Here is a 15067-nt window from a genome sequence, read left to right as displayed (position 1 = left end):
AAGAGATGATTTTAGCAGGAAGCCCTTTGATAAAACCTGCAGGCATGTTTGGACTCGATCTATACTTATGAGGATCCAATGATGACTGCATTCCCGAGCCTTTCACTTTAACCTGAATCTGATCTTCGCCCTCTGACCAGATCTTAAAAGAATAGTCGACCCACAAAATGACTATTTGTGTTTCAATTTCTCCCCCTTGTGTTACCTTACTCGGTGGACACAGAATAACACTGATAAAACTCTAAGTGAAATGAAGTTAGTGGAGGCTGCTTTTTAATTTTGTTTGGCTTTTTTAGGTTTTTCCTTTCAGGTTTCTCTCACCCCCCTCGCTGAAATGCCTCCAATGGACTCCAAATGCTCCAACACATTGTACGTGCTAAGGGGCGGGACATCTCTAAGCTGTTGACCAATCACAACAGAGCCGGCCAGCTAACCAATCAGAGCAGACTGGGCTTTGGTTTCAGACAGAGGGTGAAAAGAGGTGCTGCAGAACAGGCAGTATGAGAAAAATAAAGAGCTTTCTGAACATTAAAGCATGGAGACATGTCCCAGTAGAGACACTACATACTGATATACACCTGAACATCAGCAGGAGAGGACTCTTTAAAGTAGAGACACTACATACTGATATACACCTGAACATCAGCAGGAGAGGACTCTTTAAAGTAGAGACACTACATACTGATATACACCTGAACATCAGCAGGAGAGGACTCTTTAAAGTAGAGACACTACATACTGATATACACCTGAACATCAGCAGGAGAGGACTCTTTAAAGTAGAGACACTACATACTGATATACACCTGAACATCAGCAGGAGAGGACTCTTTAAAGTAGAGACACTACATACTGATATACACCTGAACATCAGCAGGAGAGGACTCTTTAAAGTAGAGACACTACATACTGATATACACCTGAACATCAGCAGGAGAGCACTCTTTAAAGTAGAAACACTACATACTGATATACACCTGAACATCAGCAGGAGAGGACTCTTTAAAGTAGAGACACTACATACTGATATACACCTGAACATCAGCAGGAGAGGACTCTTTAAAGTAGAGACACTACATACTGATATACACCTGAACATCAGCAGGGGAGGACTCTTTAAAGTAGAGACACTACATACTGATATACACCTGAACATCAGCAGGAGAGGACTCTTTAAAGTAGAGACACTACATACTGATATACACCTGAACATCAGCAGGGGAGGACTCTTTAAAGTAGAGACACTACATACTGATATACACCTGAACATCAGCAGAATGGAGCTCCTTCATAGAGTTTCCGCCCTTTGTTTTCCATCGAGGCACGCAATACGTTTTCTTCAATAATTCAAGGTAGGTTGAGTTCTTGCTATACAAGTGGTCATCTTGTGGGTGAATTATTTTTTTTGACTCACAAACTGCCCTTTGAAGAAATAAAGACACGACAAAAATGTCCTCACTCTCAAGGTCTACGCTCCAACTAAAAACAGATAGAAGAACGACAATGAGGCTGCAAAGCAAGCACCAGAGTACAGATATATACAGATACGTCTGGTTACTTCCAGCTATGAAACCTACAAAAATGCAATGTATGTTGGTTTTTCTTGCAGTAACATAATGACTTGTCCTAGCAGGAAGTGAGATCCAGTATGCCTTACCAACATGTGCAATAACAATACCCTGTATAGCTGAAACATCTGTAAAGAATCAGTTGTCTTTTAAGGTCTAACATGAAACTAAACCCATGTTATATATGTTGCTGAGTTGAGTATTTACATCATCCCAAATGTTTCCAACAATTTTCCAACTTAATCGAGCTTTTGCAGACCATTTACATGCACACAAACCTATATTACACACTACAGGGAAGGGACAGTTTAAATTAGGTTGCCTGAAATAGAGAAGTATCCAACACGAACATTTTAAAATGCCTCTTAATGTATTTGATAATGCAGTTGAGTTATATGGAAATGTTACAGCTTTTACAGATGGTGAAAAAATAGTATTATCCTCAAATAAATAATATTTCTTCTTCTGTTTTAAACCCTAATGTAGACCTAGTTGAAACCAGTCAGTCTTATTAAGTAACAATATGGTTAAGACGTTTTATTGTATAATTTACAATGCTACTGCCATACACTTGTGGAGAGGACAAGTTGTGCTTTCCAATTATTTAAAACTGTAAAATGTAGGAAACAAACCAAGGGGTGAAATCTCAGTTTACAGTCAGAGGTGAAGAGGGACATTTAGGACGGGAGGACATCAGCTGTCACTGTGTGTGTGTGTGTGTGTGTGTGTGTGTGTGTGTGTGTGTGTGCGTGCGTGCGTGCGTGCGTGCGTGCGTGCGTGCGTGCGTGCGTGCGTGCGTGCGTGCGTGCGTGCGTGCGTGTGTGTGTGAGTGTGTGTGTGTCCATGTGGGAGGTTTGGAGTGTAACAGAGGTGATGAAAGCTGAGTGTGACAGCATGATGTCTGAGAGGTCACGATGAGAGGAAGTGAGCTTTATAAGAGCGCCGCGTCTCCTGCTCTCTCACTGTTGACCTGTGGACCACCATCTGGCGTTAAACTGACATAAAGCCCCGATGAGCCTACAGACAGTTGCTCAGTGTTTAACAAATATACCCAATGCTTTCGGTGGCTGCAAATCTGCTCCAAGACACTGGTGCTGGAAGTACATCAGGCCTTTCCTCAATCCAGGAAATGGTAAAACCTTACACTCAAGTATACTGCTCTGAATCAGCCAATACTGTACATCTTCTTTTCTAGTCCGTGTCGTCATTGGGGCCAAAAATACTTTCTCCCATTGACTTACATTGAAAAAGAGACGTCTGTTAATCAGCGTGTGATTTAAACTACATAGCACAAACATTTATAGGCCTTATTTAAAACATTAGGGCCAAAAAGTTAGAAAATGCGCTAAAGCTGAATCCAGAAAGATATCCCCTCCATTTTTGGCATCATGCGCCACTGAGCATTGGGCCCCGCCTCCAATGCTGTAACCAGTTCTCTTTACACATCCACGGTAGGAATAAGTACCCCTTTAAACAAAAACACACCTGTTTGATATCCTGGCTCAAAAATGGTGGAATGAGCTCCCCATTGAAATCAGGACAGCAGAAAGTCTAAACATCTTCCATCGCAGAATGAAAAACCAATCTGTTCAACTGCACCTTGGCCCAAAAAATACCAAACTCATACTTGACTCTTAGAAAGTTTTGACTTATTTGAAGCAAATGTATGTGCAGGTTTCTTGCTGTTCTGAGTTTGGTTTATTACACTCATTGTAATCGCTTTGGATAAAAGAAACAACTCGATGAAATGTAAAATATATGGTGTAGCTTTTGTTTTGAAACTGGCAAGAAAGTAGACTCTAAGAAATGCTGGCGCAGGATTTGGCATGTGAGCTCGCATCTGAGGAGCCAGCTGAGGGAAATGACAAATTGGCTGGCAGGATATAACCAGCAGACAGCATGTCATACTTTCAATCAGGAAACATCTGCTAGTATGTTAACAAGAATTCAGAGTAGGAAGTGTGTTGCTAATGCCAATTAACAAAAGGAACATACAAAAAACTGATGTAAAGTATGACAGGGATCGTGAATGGAACCGCTTCATAATCTTTTTATTATAATAAGACATTTCACACTCTGGACAACCTGAAACCCTCCAATGTCCTCTTCCCTCAATCTCTCACAGAAACATGCAAGCAACACATTTTAACCAAAAACAGTGTCATGTTTGCTGGGGGAGGTCGTTTCACACAAACACACACACACACACACACACACACACACACACACACACACACACACACACACACACACACACACACACACACACACACACAACACACACACACACACACACACACACACACACACACACACACACACATGTGAAAATATGCCTGCATTTAAATGTGTGTGTGTGTTTGTGTGTGTGTGTGTGCGTGTGTGTGTGTGTGTGTGTGTGTGTGTGTGTGTGTGTGTGGGTGTGTGTGTGTGTGTGTGTCTCAATCGGAAGTGTTTCAGGTTTTTGTTGTTTTTTAGGAGCTTGTCCATCTGTTGCTACCTACGATGTTTCAGTCACAGCCTGTTCCCTGAGTGCAGCGGGATTAATAATCTGGTTAGAGAGTGCATCTGTGTGTGTGTGTGTGTGTGTGTGTGTGTGTGTGTGTGTGTGTGTGTGTGTGTGTGTGTGTGTGTGTGTGTGTGTGTGTGGTGTGTGTGTGTGTGTGTGTGTGTGTGTGTGTGTGTGTGTGTGTGTGTGTGTGTGTGTCAGAGTGAAAGAGATGTAGAGAGTAAGAGTTTGAAAGTGTGATGTGTAAGTGATGAGATTGTGAGGATTGGCAGTGAAAATGATAGCATGGCTGGAATGCAAGAGTGTGTTTGTGTGTGAGAGTGTTTGAGAGTGTGTGTGTGTGTGTGTCTGCATTTGCAATTTTGGAACTTGTAACACGATCTTCGAGGGCAACAGGAAATTGCTGGAGTGGATGTGGGTGGGTGGGGGGTGACATGAGACAGGTGGGTGGGGGGGTTCAGGCTGCTGTCAACACGCTGTCGCTCCAGGGTAAGAGGGACAGGAACCGTTAGCAGAGGATTAGCAGGCGCGCCAAGTTTAGCCCCGCAACCTCTTGGCTTTATTTTCCGGGGCCAAAAAGCCGGTGGGAACTGGGGCAGCCGCTCCTCGCCGAGATGGATGTTATGTCCGTACTCAATCATAGGGCGGATGTGGCGTTTTCAACACTTGCCACACGTGTTAAGCAGTGGTCCGAAGCATTAAAGAGGACATTAGCATGTAGTGTCTCTACTGGGACATGTCTCCATGCTTTAATGTTCAAAAAGCTCTTTATTTTTCTCATACTGCCTGTGCTGCAGCACCTCTTTTCACCCTCTGTCTGAAACCAGAGCCCAGTCTGCTCTGATTGGCTAGCTGGCCAGCTCTGTTGTGATTGGTCAACCGCTTAGAGATATCCCGAACCTTAGCCTATCATGTACAATGTGTTGGAGCGCTAGCCAATAGAAGCATGAGTGTTACATTGTGATGCCATTATGTGCCAGAATTAAACAAGGGAGTCAAATGGAGGCTTTCAGGCAGGGGGGGGAGAGAGACTTTGGGATGTTAGCCTCTGCAGACCATTAACATGCACACAAACATATATAACACACTTTGGGAAACCCCCAAAAGCATAAAGAACCTCTTTACTGCAATAGAAACACAGCCATAGTTGTATTGGGTCTGTGATCAGTGCCAGCGATTGAACAATTACTTGTCCAGGTTCTGAGTTAAGACTTTCTAAAGTAACTTTGTGGCCTCTGCTCGCCACGTCCCACACACTGGCAACATGGCTGCACACACTGAAGGGCGGTGTTATAATCAAGCACCTGGAGTCGTGCTAAAAAAAAACGGTTCCTGAGCCAAAGTAACAGTCGAGCTGTTATCTGGATCTTAGTTGTAATTAGCTGTTTTATCTAGACTGTAAAAAAAAGTTCTATAGATGTTACAGCCATAATGTTTTAACTACAAAGAGGAACTGATCACTAGTTAGTAATCCTTTGAGCATACATTTCCAGTTGTCATTAGTATGTCACGTCTTTTCTTGGCTTTAAAAATCCGGACTGTTTTGTATTCATTCCTCTAAGAGCCAAACAGCAAGGACGTTAAGGGTTCATGTTTTCTTTAGCCATCTTTGACTGCAGAACTTTAATAGTGTTAGACAGCTTCATTCATGACATTAGGCTCACTTCACAGATGGCAGTCTAAAAGTTTGGGTCAGGGTTAATTTTGCCTGGTCTTCATTGCAGTGTGAATCTCCATTTGTATGGAAGCTTCCACATTCATTAAAAAAAAAAAAAAAAAAAGCTAAATTCCAGGGATGTCAGACCTCTTATATGTTAATAAACCAAGTTTTGGACTCTAATAAGCTCTTAAAAAATGTTATTACTCTCCTCACGTATACCTGTAGCAACCCAATGCAGAACAATTTGTTTAAGGCTAATACTTGTCTTAACGCCTGCTTATCTCCTCACTACTAAACATCAAACCCCCTCCTATCAGTCCTCTGAGCACATGTCCACATGCCGGCCCCCTGACAGCCCTCACTATGACCCGACATGTTTCCAGATCCCTGTATGGCGCTCTGTGAAGGTGCTGATGGGGTCTGCCAAGCCCATCTACATGCCTGTCTAATATTAGCGCCGGTAGTTTCCTGTGCCCTTTAATCCTAGGCTTTAAAACCACTAAAGGCCAAGCTGCAGACAGGAAGAACAGCCATGAGAGCCCCATGCCACGCATACCCCCCCCCCGCCCCCCCACTCCCCCCCGATCTGTCAATCCCCATCCTGCCATGACATCACAGCGGACCATAATAAGAACAAGAGCTTCCTAAAGTTGGGTTTGGGCTTGATGGACAGAGGTGGGAAGTAGTGGAGTACAAATACTTCGTTACTGTACTGAAGTACATCTTTCTGGTATCAGTACTTTACTCCACTTCTTATTTTTCTGACAACTTTTTACTTTTACTTCTTACATTTTGAACACAAATACCTGTACTTTCTACTTCTTACATTTTCCAAACAGGCTGGTTCCTTTAGTTTGAATGTGTGTTTGGTGGCGTGATCATTATTATTTAGAGTCATTGCGTGCCTATTGATTTGAACACGATCCGTGTATCCATCATTTCCTGGTCTTCTCTAAAGAAGAGGGACCAATGAAAACGTTGTCATGTTGCCGTTGTTCAGCATGGAAACATTCATTAGCTAACAATGACATTATTGTTCTATTAATATAAAGGGAGGTCAGGTACTCTTTAAAACAGCTGCTAGTTATGGGTACTTTTTACTTAAGTACATTTCAAAGCCCTCTTTACTTTTACTTGAGTAAAGAAGTTTAGTCAGTACTTCTACTTTTACCAGAGTATTTTTAAACACGAGTATCTGTACTTGTACTTGAGTAAAGCATGTGTGTACTTTTGCCGTCTCTGCTGATGGACGACATCCGGATGGAGACCTGTAGGCCTGCAGCCGCCTCTCACTCCATATCTGTCACAGTGTCCTTGAGCAAGACATTGAATTGCAACCTTTTCAAAAGGGCACCACTGCCAGTTGGTCACGGAAAAAATTGCAAAATATTCTGTCTCCTTTCCTGTATTTCTTCACTTGGTTATGCAAATTGTTGTAGGTTAAACGGCAAGTTACGAGATTCATACAAAACTTTAGTGATTAAGACCGTTTTTGTATTACTGTGTGTACTCTGCTGTTACAGTTGGGTTCTAGGAGTCATATTATTATGAAATGATTACCCAGGAAACGGAAAATATCACCTTAACTGGAAAGTGGGCAAAGGGGAGTGCGCTGGCAGTCTATGGCTGGCACCTACTGGGTGTAGGAGTCTTTTTATAAATCAGTTACGTCAGGACATGAGTGTGCAGGTTCAGGCCTTTGTTACACGGCCAATGATTCGCTTGCTTTGTTCAGGATTGTATTTCCAGTTTAAACCTCAACAAAGATACTTATTTTGTCCTGTCATTTCTTTATCCATCACCTGTTTTTAATAAATAATGTAATTGATTTATTGTGAGATTTATCAGTTTGTGTCAATAACCTTAGCTTACCTACTGTATTGAATATTATTTTATCTCCAAAAATGTATATATATTGTTATATATTTTCTCTATTTTGAGAAGCATGATACACTTGATTGATATTAGTGAAGTATTGTTGGCCAAGTACTTTTATCAGACCCTATACGGCCCTTACATTTTCATAATAACATAAACCTTATGAACATATTATAAATATTATTGTAATTTCAGCTTATTTTGGGCTGTGTTAAATATTATCACGAAGCTTATTTGTATGTATGTTTTTGTGTATTCATGCATTTGTGTATGTTTATATACCAGTATACCTATTTACATTTGTATAATTTGTATTCTTATCATTATTTTTTTTATTTTATACTTGTTTTGTACTTATTCTGTCCTATAAAGTAATAAGTTATTATTTGGGAAATAATATATATTTAAAAAAAAATACCCTTAACCGTCACTACATCATCACTGTTCTGTTCAGTTTTCTGTTTCTGTTCCCTCACATACATGAGTGGGTACATATATGTTGCACGCATTAAAGAATTAGCAGACAAAAAGTGCTGCATGGGGTTCATTTTTCAAAAAAGTCCCCTTTCATAATCACTCACCGTCCATTTATCTATTAACTTTGATGTATGCTTATCAATGCTTTGCTTCTCCCTTAGCCCAGACCCCAGAGAATGACCACACACACACACACACACACACACACTAGTGTAAATCAGTATGTGTTAGTGCTGAGCTGTGGATCCAGTTGAGGCTTGCGTGAGATCAGTACTCCTCCTCCCTCTCCTGCAGTGAGGATCATCTTCTCCTGAGCCTCCGGGTCATGCCACTGCTCTTGCTATCAAATAACATCATATATAGGTGCTCTCAGCTCCCTTTGAAGCATGAATGCAGAGGCCCGGCCTTCCGGAAGTGCCAGAGGGAATGTTTTCTGTGAACCCGGCGCCCTCGCAGCACCTGGAAAAACCAGTCTGGTTGTTTACTGCGGGACTGGAATCACTTTGTACCTGTTGGGCGGCCTTTTGCAGTTTGTGAATGATTGACGCAGAGAACAGAGTGTGCATGGGGCTTTGTTACATAAGCTTCGTGTGACAGGATATGCTAATTGTGAACTGGAAATTGAAGTGAGAGATGTGTCGAGTGCTGAAGTTAATAAATAGCGAGAGCTTGGTGAACAGCCTCGTGATTCATGGCGACTGTTTTTCGCTGTCATGACTCGGCCTGCTGGTTAACACCCAGCCATGCAGCGGGTGAAGAGACACTTACATAAACGTGTCACTGTGGAAACACACCAAACACCAGCGAGTATATGAATGAAAAAACAGGCATAGAAAGCGTAAAGTGTAGACAAAATAGCAATTTATTAATAACTTATATTTTCTTTACATTCGTAAGAGAGGAAAGCGGAGGGGGTTGGCAGAGGGGAGCAAGATGGCTTCCTCTGAGAAATGGCCTTCTCTGTAAGCTCTCCAAAGCTCTGGATTCTTTTTCTTTTCATCTTGACAAATACAAACTGCATTTGGCAGAGTTTTCCCTGAAGAGGCGAGGTGAGCAAAGCCTCCTAACTTTGTCCACATGTCAGAGACTTTTACCCCTTGTGCACAGAGCAGGATTGCTCACATTAACCTTCAGAGATCAACACGTTGGATATTCTGACTCCAACATTTGGATAGTATCTATGGATTGCTCCGGGTTTGGTTGACATTTTGTGTAGACTTATAAAATCTCTAGGATACTGTAGGGTACTTGTGAATATCTCTGAAGGTTCATGTAAAAGAAAGACTTTCTGGGCACAGAAGTAAGGCAAACAACCAAGGTGACTTTGATTTGTGAGAGGGTGGGTGCAAAAACAAGGCCTTGACGGCTGAATTCACACGTAAAGCGATTATCAAATATATTACACATGTACACATTTTTGCAGAATTCATGGAAAGCCGACTTGATTTTTGGCATAATCAACTTAAACATACTGATCAATATGCAGTTTGTTTGCTTACATAAAAGTAGAATATGAAACGTAGGAGAATCTTAAGTACCCACTTGTTGCAAAGGGTATATACTAGAGCAAGGTTTGTACTGTATTGTCATTTATATTAAGATATATACACGATGTATAAATGTTTGAAAAGACTCCACAAATGCAAAATCGAGTCCGGTATATATTGTGCCATCTAAAGCTAGGGTGCTTCGCCCCACACAGGCAAGTCTTCACAGAAGACAAAGGAGACACACTGACGTCTCGGGGAACCCAGTGCTGGACCCCGAAACAAACATAAAAAAGTTTTTTAGATGTGTCCAGTTTGAACAATCATGTCTCTTTGGCACACCAGCCCAGGAGCTTTGAAGCAAATCACTTTTCTTCAGACAAAATGACAAAGTCCAACAGTGATAAAAGATTGAAGAAAGTTTCTGCACCCTTTAAGTGAATCTCTCCACTGTCTCTTTAAGTGTCTCTCCTCATTTAGTCAACAGCAGCGGCGTCTTGGCCAGAACGCTTTGGCCCTCCAGTAAGCACGCCTCAAACGAGCCGGATCAAGAAGATCAAGAGCCCAGTGCCATGGCAGACGGCGGAAAAGAGAGAAACTTTTTGCAGCTTTTTCAACAGGAGGCTGACAAAACCTCCAGCAGGAAGAAGGGAGTTGACGTCAGACCTCACGTGGACTCCAGGGGGTCCAGCTGGAAGACGTTGTGGTTTGTCGGGGTGGTGAAGTAAAGCTGCTGTGTCGGCGGCGCAATGCGGTTATCACACGGGCTCTTCAGGCCCAACGTGCGCTCAAAGTCCAGGAGCTGGCCCATGAAGTTAAAGTTGGGGGAGATGTTGGACTTCTTCATCTTGACGATGTCGTAGGCGTCGTTCATGGACAGGTTGAGCTTCTGCATCAGGTAGGCAACCGTTACCGTGACGGAGCGACTGATGCCGGCCAGGCAGTGGACCAGGACGCCACATTTCTGACCTCGAGCTTCATCTATTAGAAAAAGAAAAGAAGGGAAAGGTTAGAAACTTGATCAAGAACTAAGACAACGGGACAGCAACAAGCACATTTTCTTTCCAGCTTTGAAAAGTCAATAAAATGTCAGAAAAGTCCATCTGTCTTTTCCTAGTTTTGCCTGTTTAAGTGGCACTTCACTGATATTTTAACCACATTAGTCCTCCTACAAGAGGACACAATGCAGCTCCTTTCTACACAGACAGAACAAAACCTGTGATAAACATCTGTGACATTTAAGTCAAGCTGTGTTGCAATCTGAAACTGGTCCTCGGAGGGAGAGCAGCAGAAGTTATTATCTCCCAAGCATGTCCGTCAACAAACAGGGTCTGCGGCAGTAGCTCACATAAACAGAGCCGACATTCTTTAGTCTTTGGCCTAGAGTAGCTGGTTGGGAAATGGACTATTACGGTCTATTAAACCATTCTTCCGCTCGCCAGGGTTACTCCGACAATGGTGCCATTTGGGCGTGTAAACGTAGGAGTCATGAGGGCACCCTGTCAAGGCGAACAGGATGTCAACAGCGCCTGTAAATGGCTCCTTTTGTAATGTGGAGGGGAGAAAGGAGGGAGAGGGGGGGGCAATGCCATGTCCTAGATTACTTTCAATGCCACTTCCTTCCTGCTGCGCTCAAATTACCGCCCTCCCCTTGTTCACTCTGCCCATTCTCCTGTTTCAACGTTGCCCTTTGTGCTGCAATTACACAAGCCCCAGAACAAGAGATAGGCCAGGATGTCTTCGATTGAAGTCAAATCATTTGTACACAGTGCATTTCAGCCTGTGCACCATTAGAGGCAGGCTTGTGTTCCTCTGCCTCCTCACAATGGCCTTAATCTGCAGCTCTGCGCGTCCCCGCTTGATGGACTGATAGGATCACAGCCAGGGACACCTCATCTAATCTCAACAGCACAATAAGAACCTGAGAACTTCCTGGCAGAGATAACACATATTCCGTTAATAAGATTATGTCCGTGACTATCTCCATCTGCCCTTTAAGTTTGTCAGCGTGCAAAGAAAACAAATCACATCTGGTCCTCAAGTGGGGACTTAAGTAAATAGTGATTAAATGATTAAGTGAATAATCACATGGCAAGTTGGATCCTGCTTCGGAAAACATGTGCTGCTTTTTGGGGTCATTGTTAACTCATACATTTGACTTTCTGAGACAAAACAGGAAGTTTGAAGTTCCACCTTGGACATGTTTGAATCTTTTCTGACATTTTATTAATTTAAACAGTTAAATCAACAAGAACAATAAACATTATTTGCCCCCCTAAGCATGTAAACAACCCAGAGGCCTTGGGTTAAGGCTAACAGTTTGCAGCAACAGCAGCTGCAGTGTGTTTCTAAGATCTGCAGGATTACTCACCAATGAAGCTGATGGCCTCCGGGAAGAACTGGGAGAGATTCTGGCTCCAGTGATCCGAGATGGGGATCTGCTTGTACTTAAACTCCCCTGCGTTCTCGAAGAGGTTGGGCAGGTTGGGGGTCACGTTCAGGATGTACTTGATGCCGTACTCCTCCAGCACGTCCAGGTTGGTGGAGTCCTTGGCGCAGCCCAGGTACAGGTGCGGCAGGATCTCCACCGGGAAGCAGGGCTGCGGGTTGGACAGCGGGCTGCCGTCGGAGTCCGTGGCGCTGCTCGGGTCCCGGTCGATGTCAGACTCGATGTCCGAGGAGTCGGAGCTGATCCGCAGCCCGCCGAGGCCCAGCACCTGCGCGGTGGGGGAGCTGGTGTTGCAGGAGCCGTCCAGGTTAGTCTCGCACAGAGTGGGATACTCTGCCTGGAATTTACTGAAACCACCTGAAAAGAAAGAGAAATGCATTTTAAAAACAAGGCCATGAAGTGTGCATTTCTGTTGGATTGCAAAACAGGATTTATCGACCAATTTAGCTGCATGTCATTTCTACTTCTATCAATATTTTGTATGCATGCATTGTTGGCTCTTTACTTGCTGTAACAATGTACAGTTCCCCTCTGTGTGACGAATACATGTATTCTGATTCGTATTCGTTAAATACAAAAAAAGAAATGCCTGCAAACGGTTTGCTTTGATCACTGATTTGCACATTAATTTTGTTTGGCTATTTCTAAGCTGTAAAGAAGTCACGGTGCCACTCAAATCTCCACATGCTTCCGCCTCTGCGCATTTCTCCCCGGCTGTGAATGAGCAGCTGCTCGGCTCTAAAGTGTGAATGAACCGCACTCACCCTCCAGATAATAGGCCTTGTAGCCTTCGTCCTTCATTCTCCTCAGCAGTAAACCGAGCACGGATCCCCCGTCCACGTTCTCGTTCCACTCCCGGCTGTACTCGTCGTACAGCACGATGGTGTCCGTCTTGCACCGACGCACGAACTTCTCCCGGTCCTCCCCGTTGGAGAGCAGCGACCTCACGGGCAGGTTTCCCTTCTTCAGCCTGCGGAGCATCAGGCTCGGTATGGCCACGTTGATGGAGGAGTCTACATGCGAGGACTCGTAGAGCTCCTGGGCCCGGCAGTCCATCACAAGCAGGCCGTCCCTGCGCGTCTCCAGCTGCTCCCGGAGCCACCCCACCGTCTTGCTGATCGCCATTACCGACTCGATCTGGATGGCGGGCTTGAGCCTGTCAAGCATTTATAAGCAGGAGTGGAAAGAACGATGTGGAGAAGCGAGGAGCGTTTGGAGAGTAGAGTGTCCTGTCTACTGCGTAAAGAAGCAACACAGTAACACTGCCTGGGATTTCTGTTTTCAGTCCTCTGCTTGCAAGGCCCTCAGGAATACAAAAATGTGCTAAAATGCAAAAGAGCACCAACACGATCTGGATCCAAATGTCCTGTAAACGGATCTGAAAAGTCTCCTTCACAGATTTCCTGGGTTGCGTTCACTGGCGGTCATTCATGCATCTGCTCGGAGAAAGCCCGTGTTATTTATCAATGAGTCACCCGGGCACTGCGTCGACGCGGAGGCTTCCTTATATAACTCCACGGCTCCAAGCACTTTTCCAACACTGTGTTCCTTCTTGTGTCTCCACAGTATAAACACACGGTAGCTGCTGGTGTCTCTGGGAGTAAACCATGCGGGGTTGTGTGCGTCTCTTCGCGGCTGTGGATCTCCCTTCTGCCCTTCTGTGCGCTCTGGTGCAGCTCTGCAGTCTCTGTGCGAGCTCTGCTGAATGGCTTCAAACTGGAGGCGTTTCATTGGATACATTATCCCAGGCAGCCAATCAGAGGAGCCTCAGTGGCGGTCTCCTTGGAAACGGGGGCCGGATGGAGCGGCCCCGTGTTGATGAATTGTTAATGAGTTTGTCATTCACAAAACGGAGAGGAATTTCCGCTCCGGATCAAGTGAGTGCAAACAAACAGAAGAACTGCAGGGAGGAGGAAGGAAGGGAGGGGGGAGAGGGGGGTTTACTCAGAAAGAGAGGGAGGGGGGGATCACATAAGGGTGCAAGGTATCGGGTATAAGCCTATAATAATGTACTTTACATTACTCAGTAAGCTCAAGAGATATTTTGTTACACTTAACACAATGTAATGCATTCAATCTGGAACAGAGAGTAAATATCTGATCTAGTATAGATATTTAAAACCTGTTTTGGGGGTAAAATATCACATAAGAGTGTGAGGTATTGAGCAATATGAATACAAGCCAATAATAATGTACTTTACATTAGTCAGTAAGGCTTTAGAAAGTTCAAGTTGAGATATGTTGTTACACTTAACACAGTGTAATGCATTAAGCTGACACAAGAGTAAATATTGGATTTAGTATAGATTTTTTAAACCTGTTTTTGAGTTAAAATATCACATAAAAGTGCAAGATATTATAAGTGTAAAATAATGTACTTTATTCAAATAGTCTGAAATGTAGGAAAGTTAAAGTTGATATATTGTTTACATTTGGCAATGCAATGCATTTAAGCTGACATGAGAGTAAATATCTGATCTATAGACATTTAAAACCTGTTTTGGGGGTAAAATATCACATAAGAGTATGAGGTATTGAGCAATAATAATACAAGCCTGTACTAATAGCTTTCTATTTTTCAGTGAGTCTAAACTTTCAAGTAGTCCAAGTTGAGAGCCTTTGTATCACTAAACAGCTCCCAGTGCAATGTATTCAGACTTATGAGAGTACATTTGATCTATATTGGATATTTCTAACCTGTTTTTGAGGTGCCTTATAAGCAGGTACAGAAAAAACTATACTTTCTTTTTGTTGCTCAATGATCAAAATGTTATGTAACTTGGATGTTTCACATATGACAATAAAAACAAGTATCTTGCCAAACAATGTTCTGACTTATTCCTTATTGCAAAAGACACTGCATGAAGAAAACCTTCATATTTGTATACAAAGATCAGTTTAAAGCCTCTGCTGTGTCATTGTTGATGACATAGTTCTCCTGAAAGGTCAGAGGTGAGCCAAATAACAACTAGTGCCTTCCTCAGAGACAACTGAGTTGTTGTTTTTGAGATACTGCATTTGTATATTTCAGTACAAACA

The 15067-nt window shown here is 43.2% G+C and overlaps 1 protein-coding gene across 1 annotated transcript; it reads right to left on the bottom strand.

The window, feature by feature from the left end:
• Nucleotides 1-8931: 8931 nt before the first annotated feature.
• On the bottom strand, nucleotides 8932-13745 carry dusp6 (dual specificity phosphatase 6). Its single transcript, XM_034149132.1, has 3 exons — nucleotides 12793-13745; nucleotides 11951-12385; nucleotides 8932-10560 (listed from the first exon to the last, which is right to left on the bottom strand). Exons 1-3 carry the CDS (start codon nucleotides 13193-13195, stop codon nucleotides 10247-10249), a joined length of 1152 nt encoding a protein of 383 aa, XP_034005023.1. The 5' UTR covers nucleotides 13196-13745; the 3' UTR covers nucleotides 8932-10246.
• Between the last annotated feature and the right edge of the window lie 1322 nt (nucleotides 13746-15067).

Source organism: Trematomus bernacchii, unplaced genomic scaffold (assembly GCF_902827165.1).
Source record: "Trematomus bernacchii unplaced genomic scaffold, fTreBer1.1, whole genome shotgun sequence".
Classification (NCBI taxonomy): domain Eukaryota; kingdom Metazoa; phylum Chordata; class Actinopteri; order Perciformes; family Nototheniidae; genus Trematomus; species Trematomus bernacchii.
This window is presented reverse-complemented; position numbering and strand designations above follow the sequence as displayed.

Excerpts from the sequence above, each read along its gene's own strand:
- dusp6 (XM_034149132.1), bottom strand. The coding sequence starts at position 13,195 with ATGCTTGACAGGCTCAAGCCCGCCATCCAGATCGAGTCGGTAATGGCG. Across the intron at positions 12,386-12,792 it reads CAAGGCCTATTATCTGGAGG|GTGGTTTCAGTAAATTCCAG; the intron begins GTGAGTGCGGTT and ends CTTTCTTTTCAG. Across the intron at positions 10,561-11,950 it reads GGAGGCCATCAGCTTCATTG|ATGAAGCTCGAGGTCAGAAA; the intron begins GTGAGTAATCCT and ends TTTTTCTAATAG.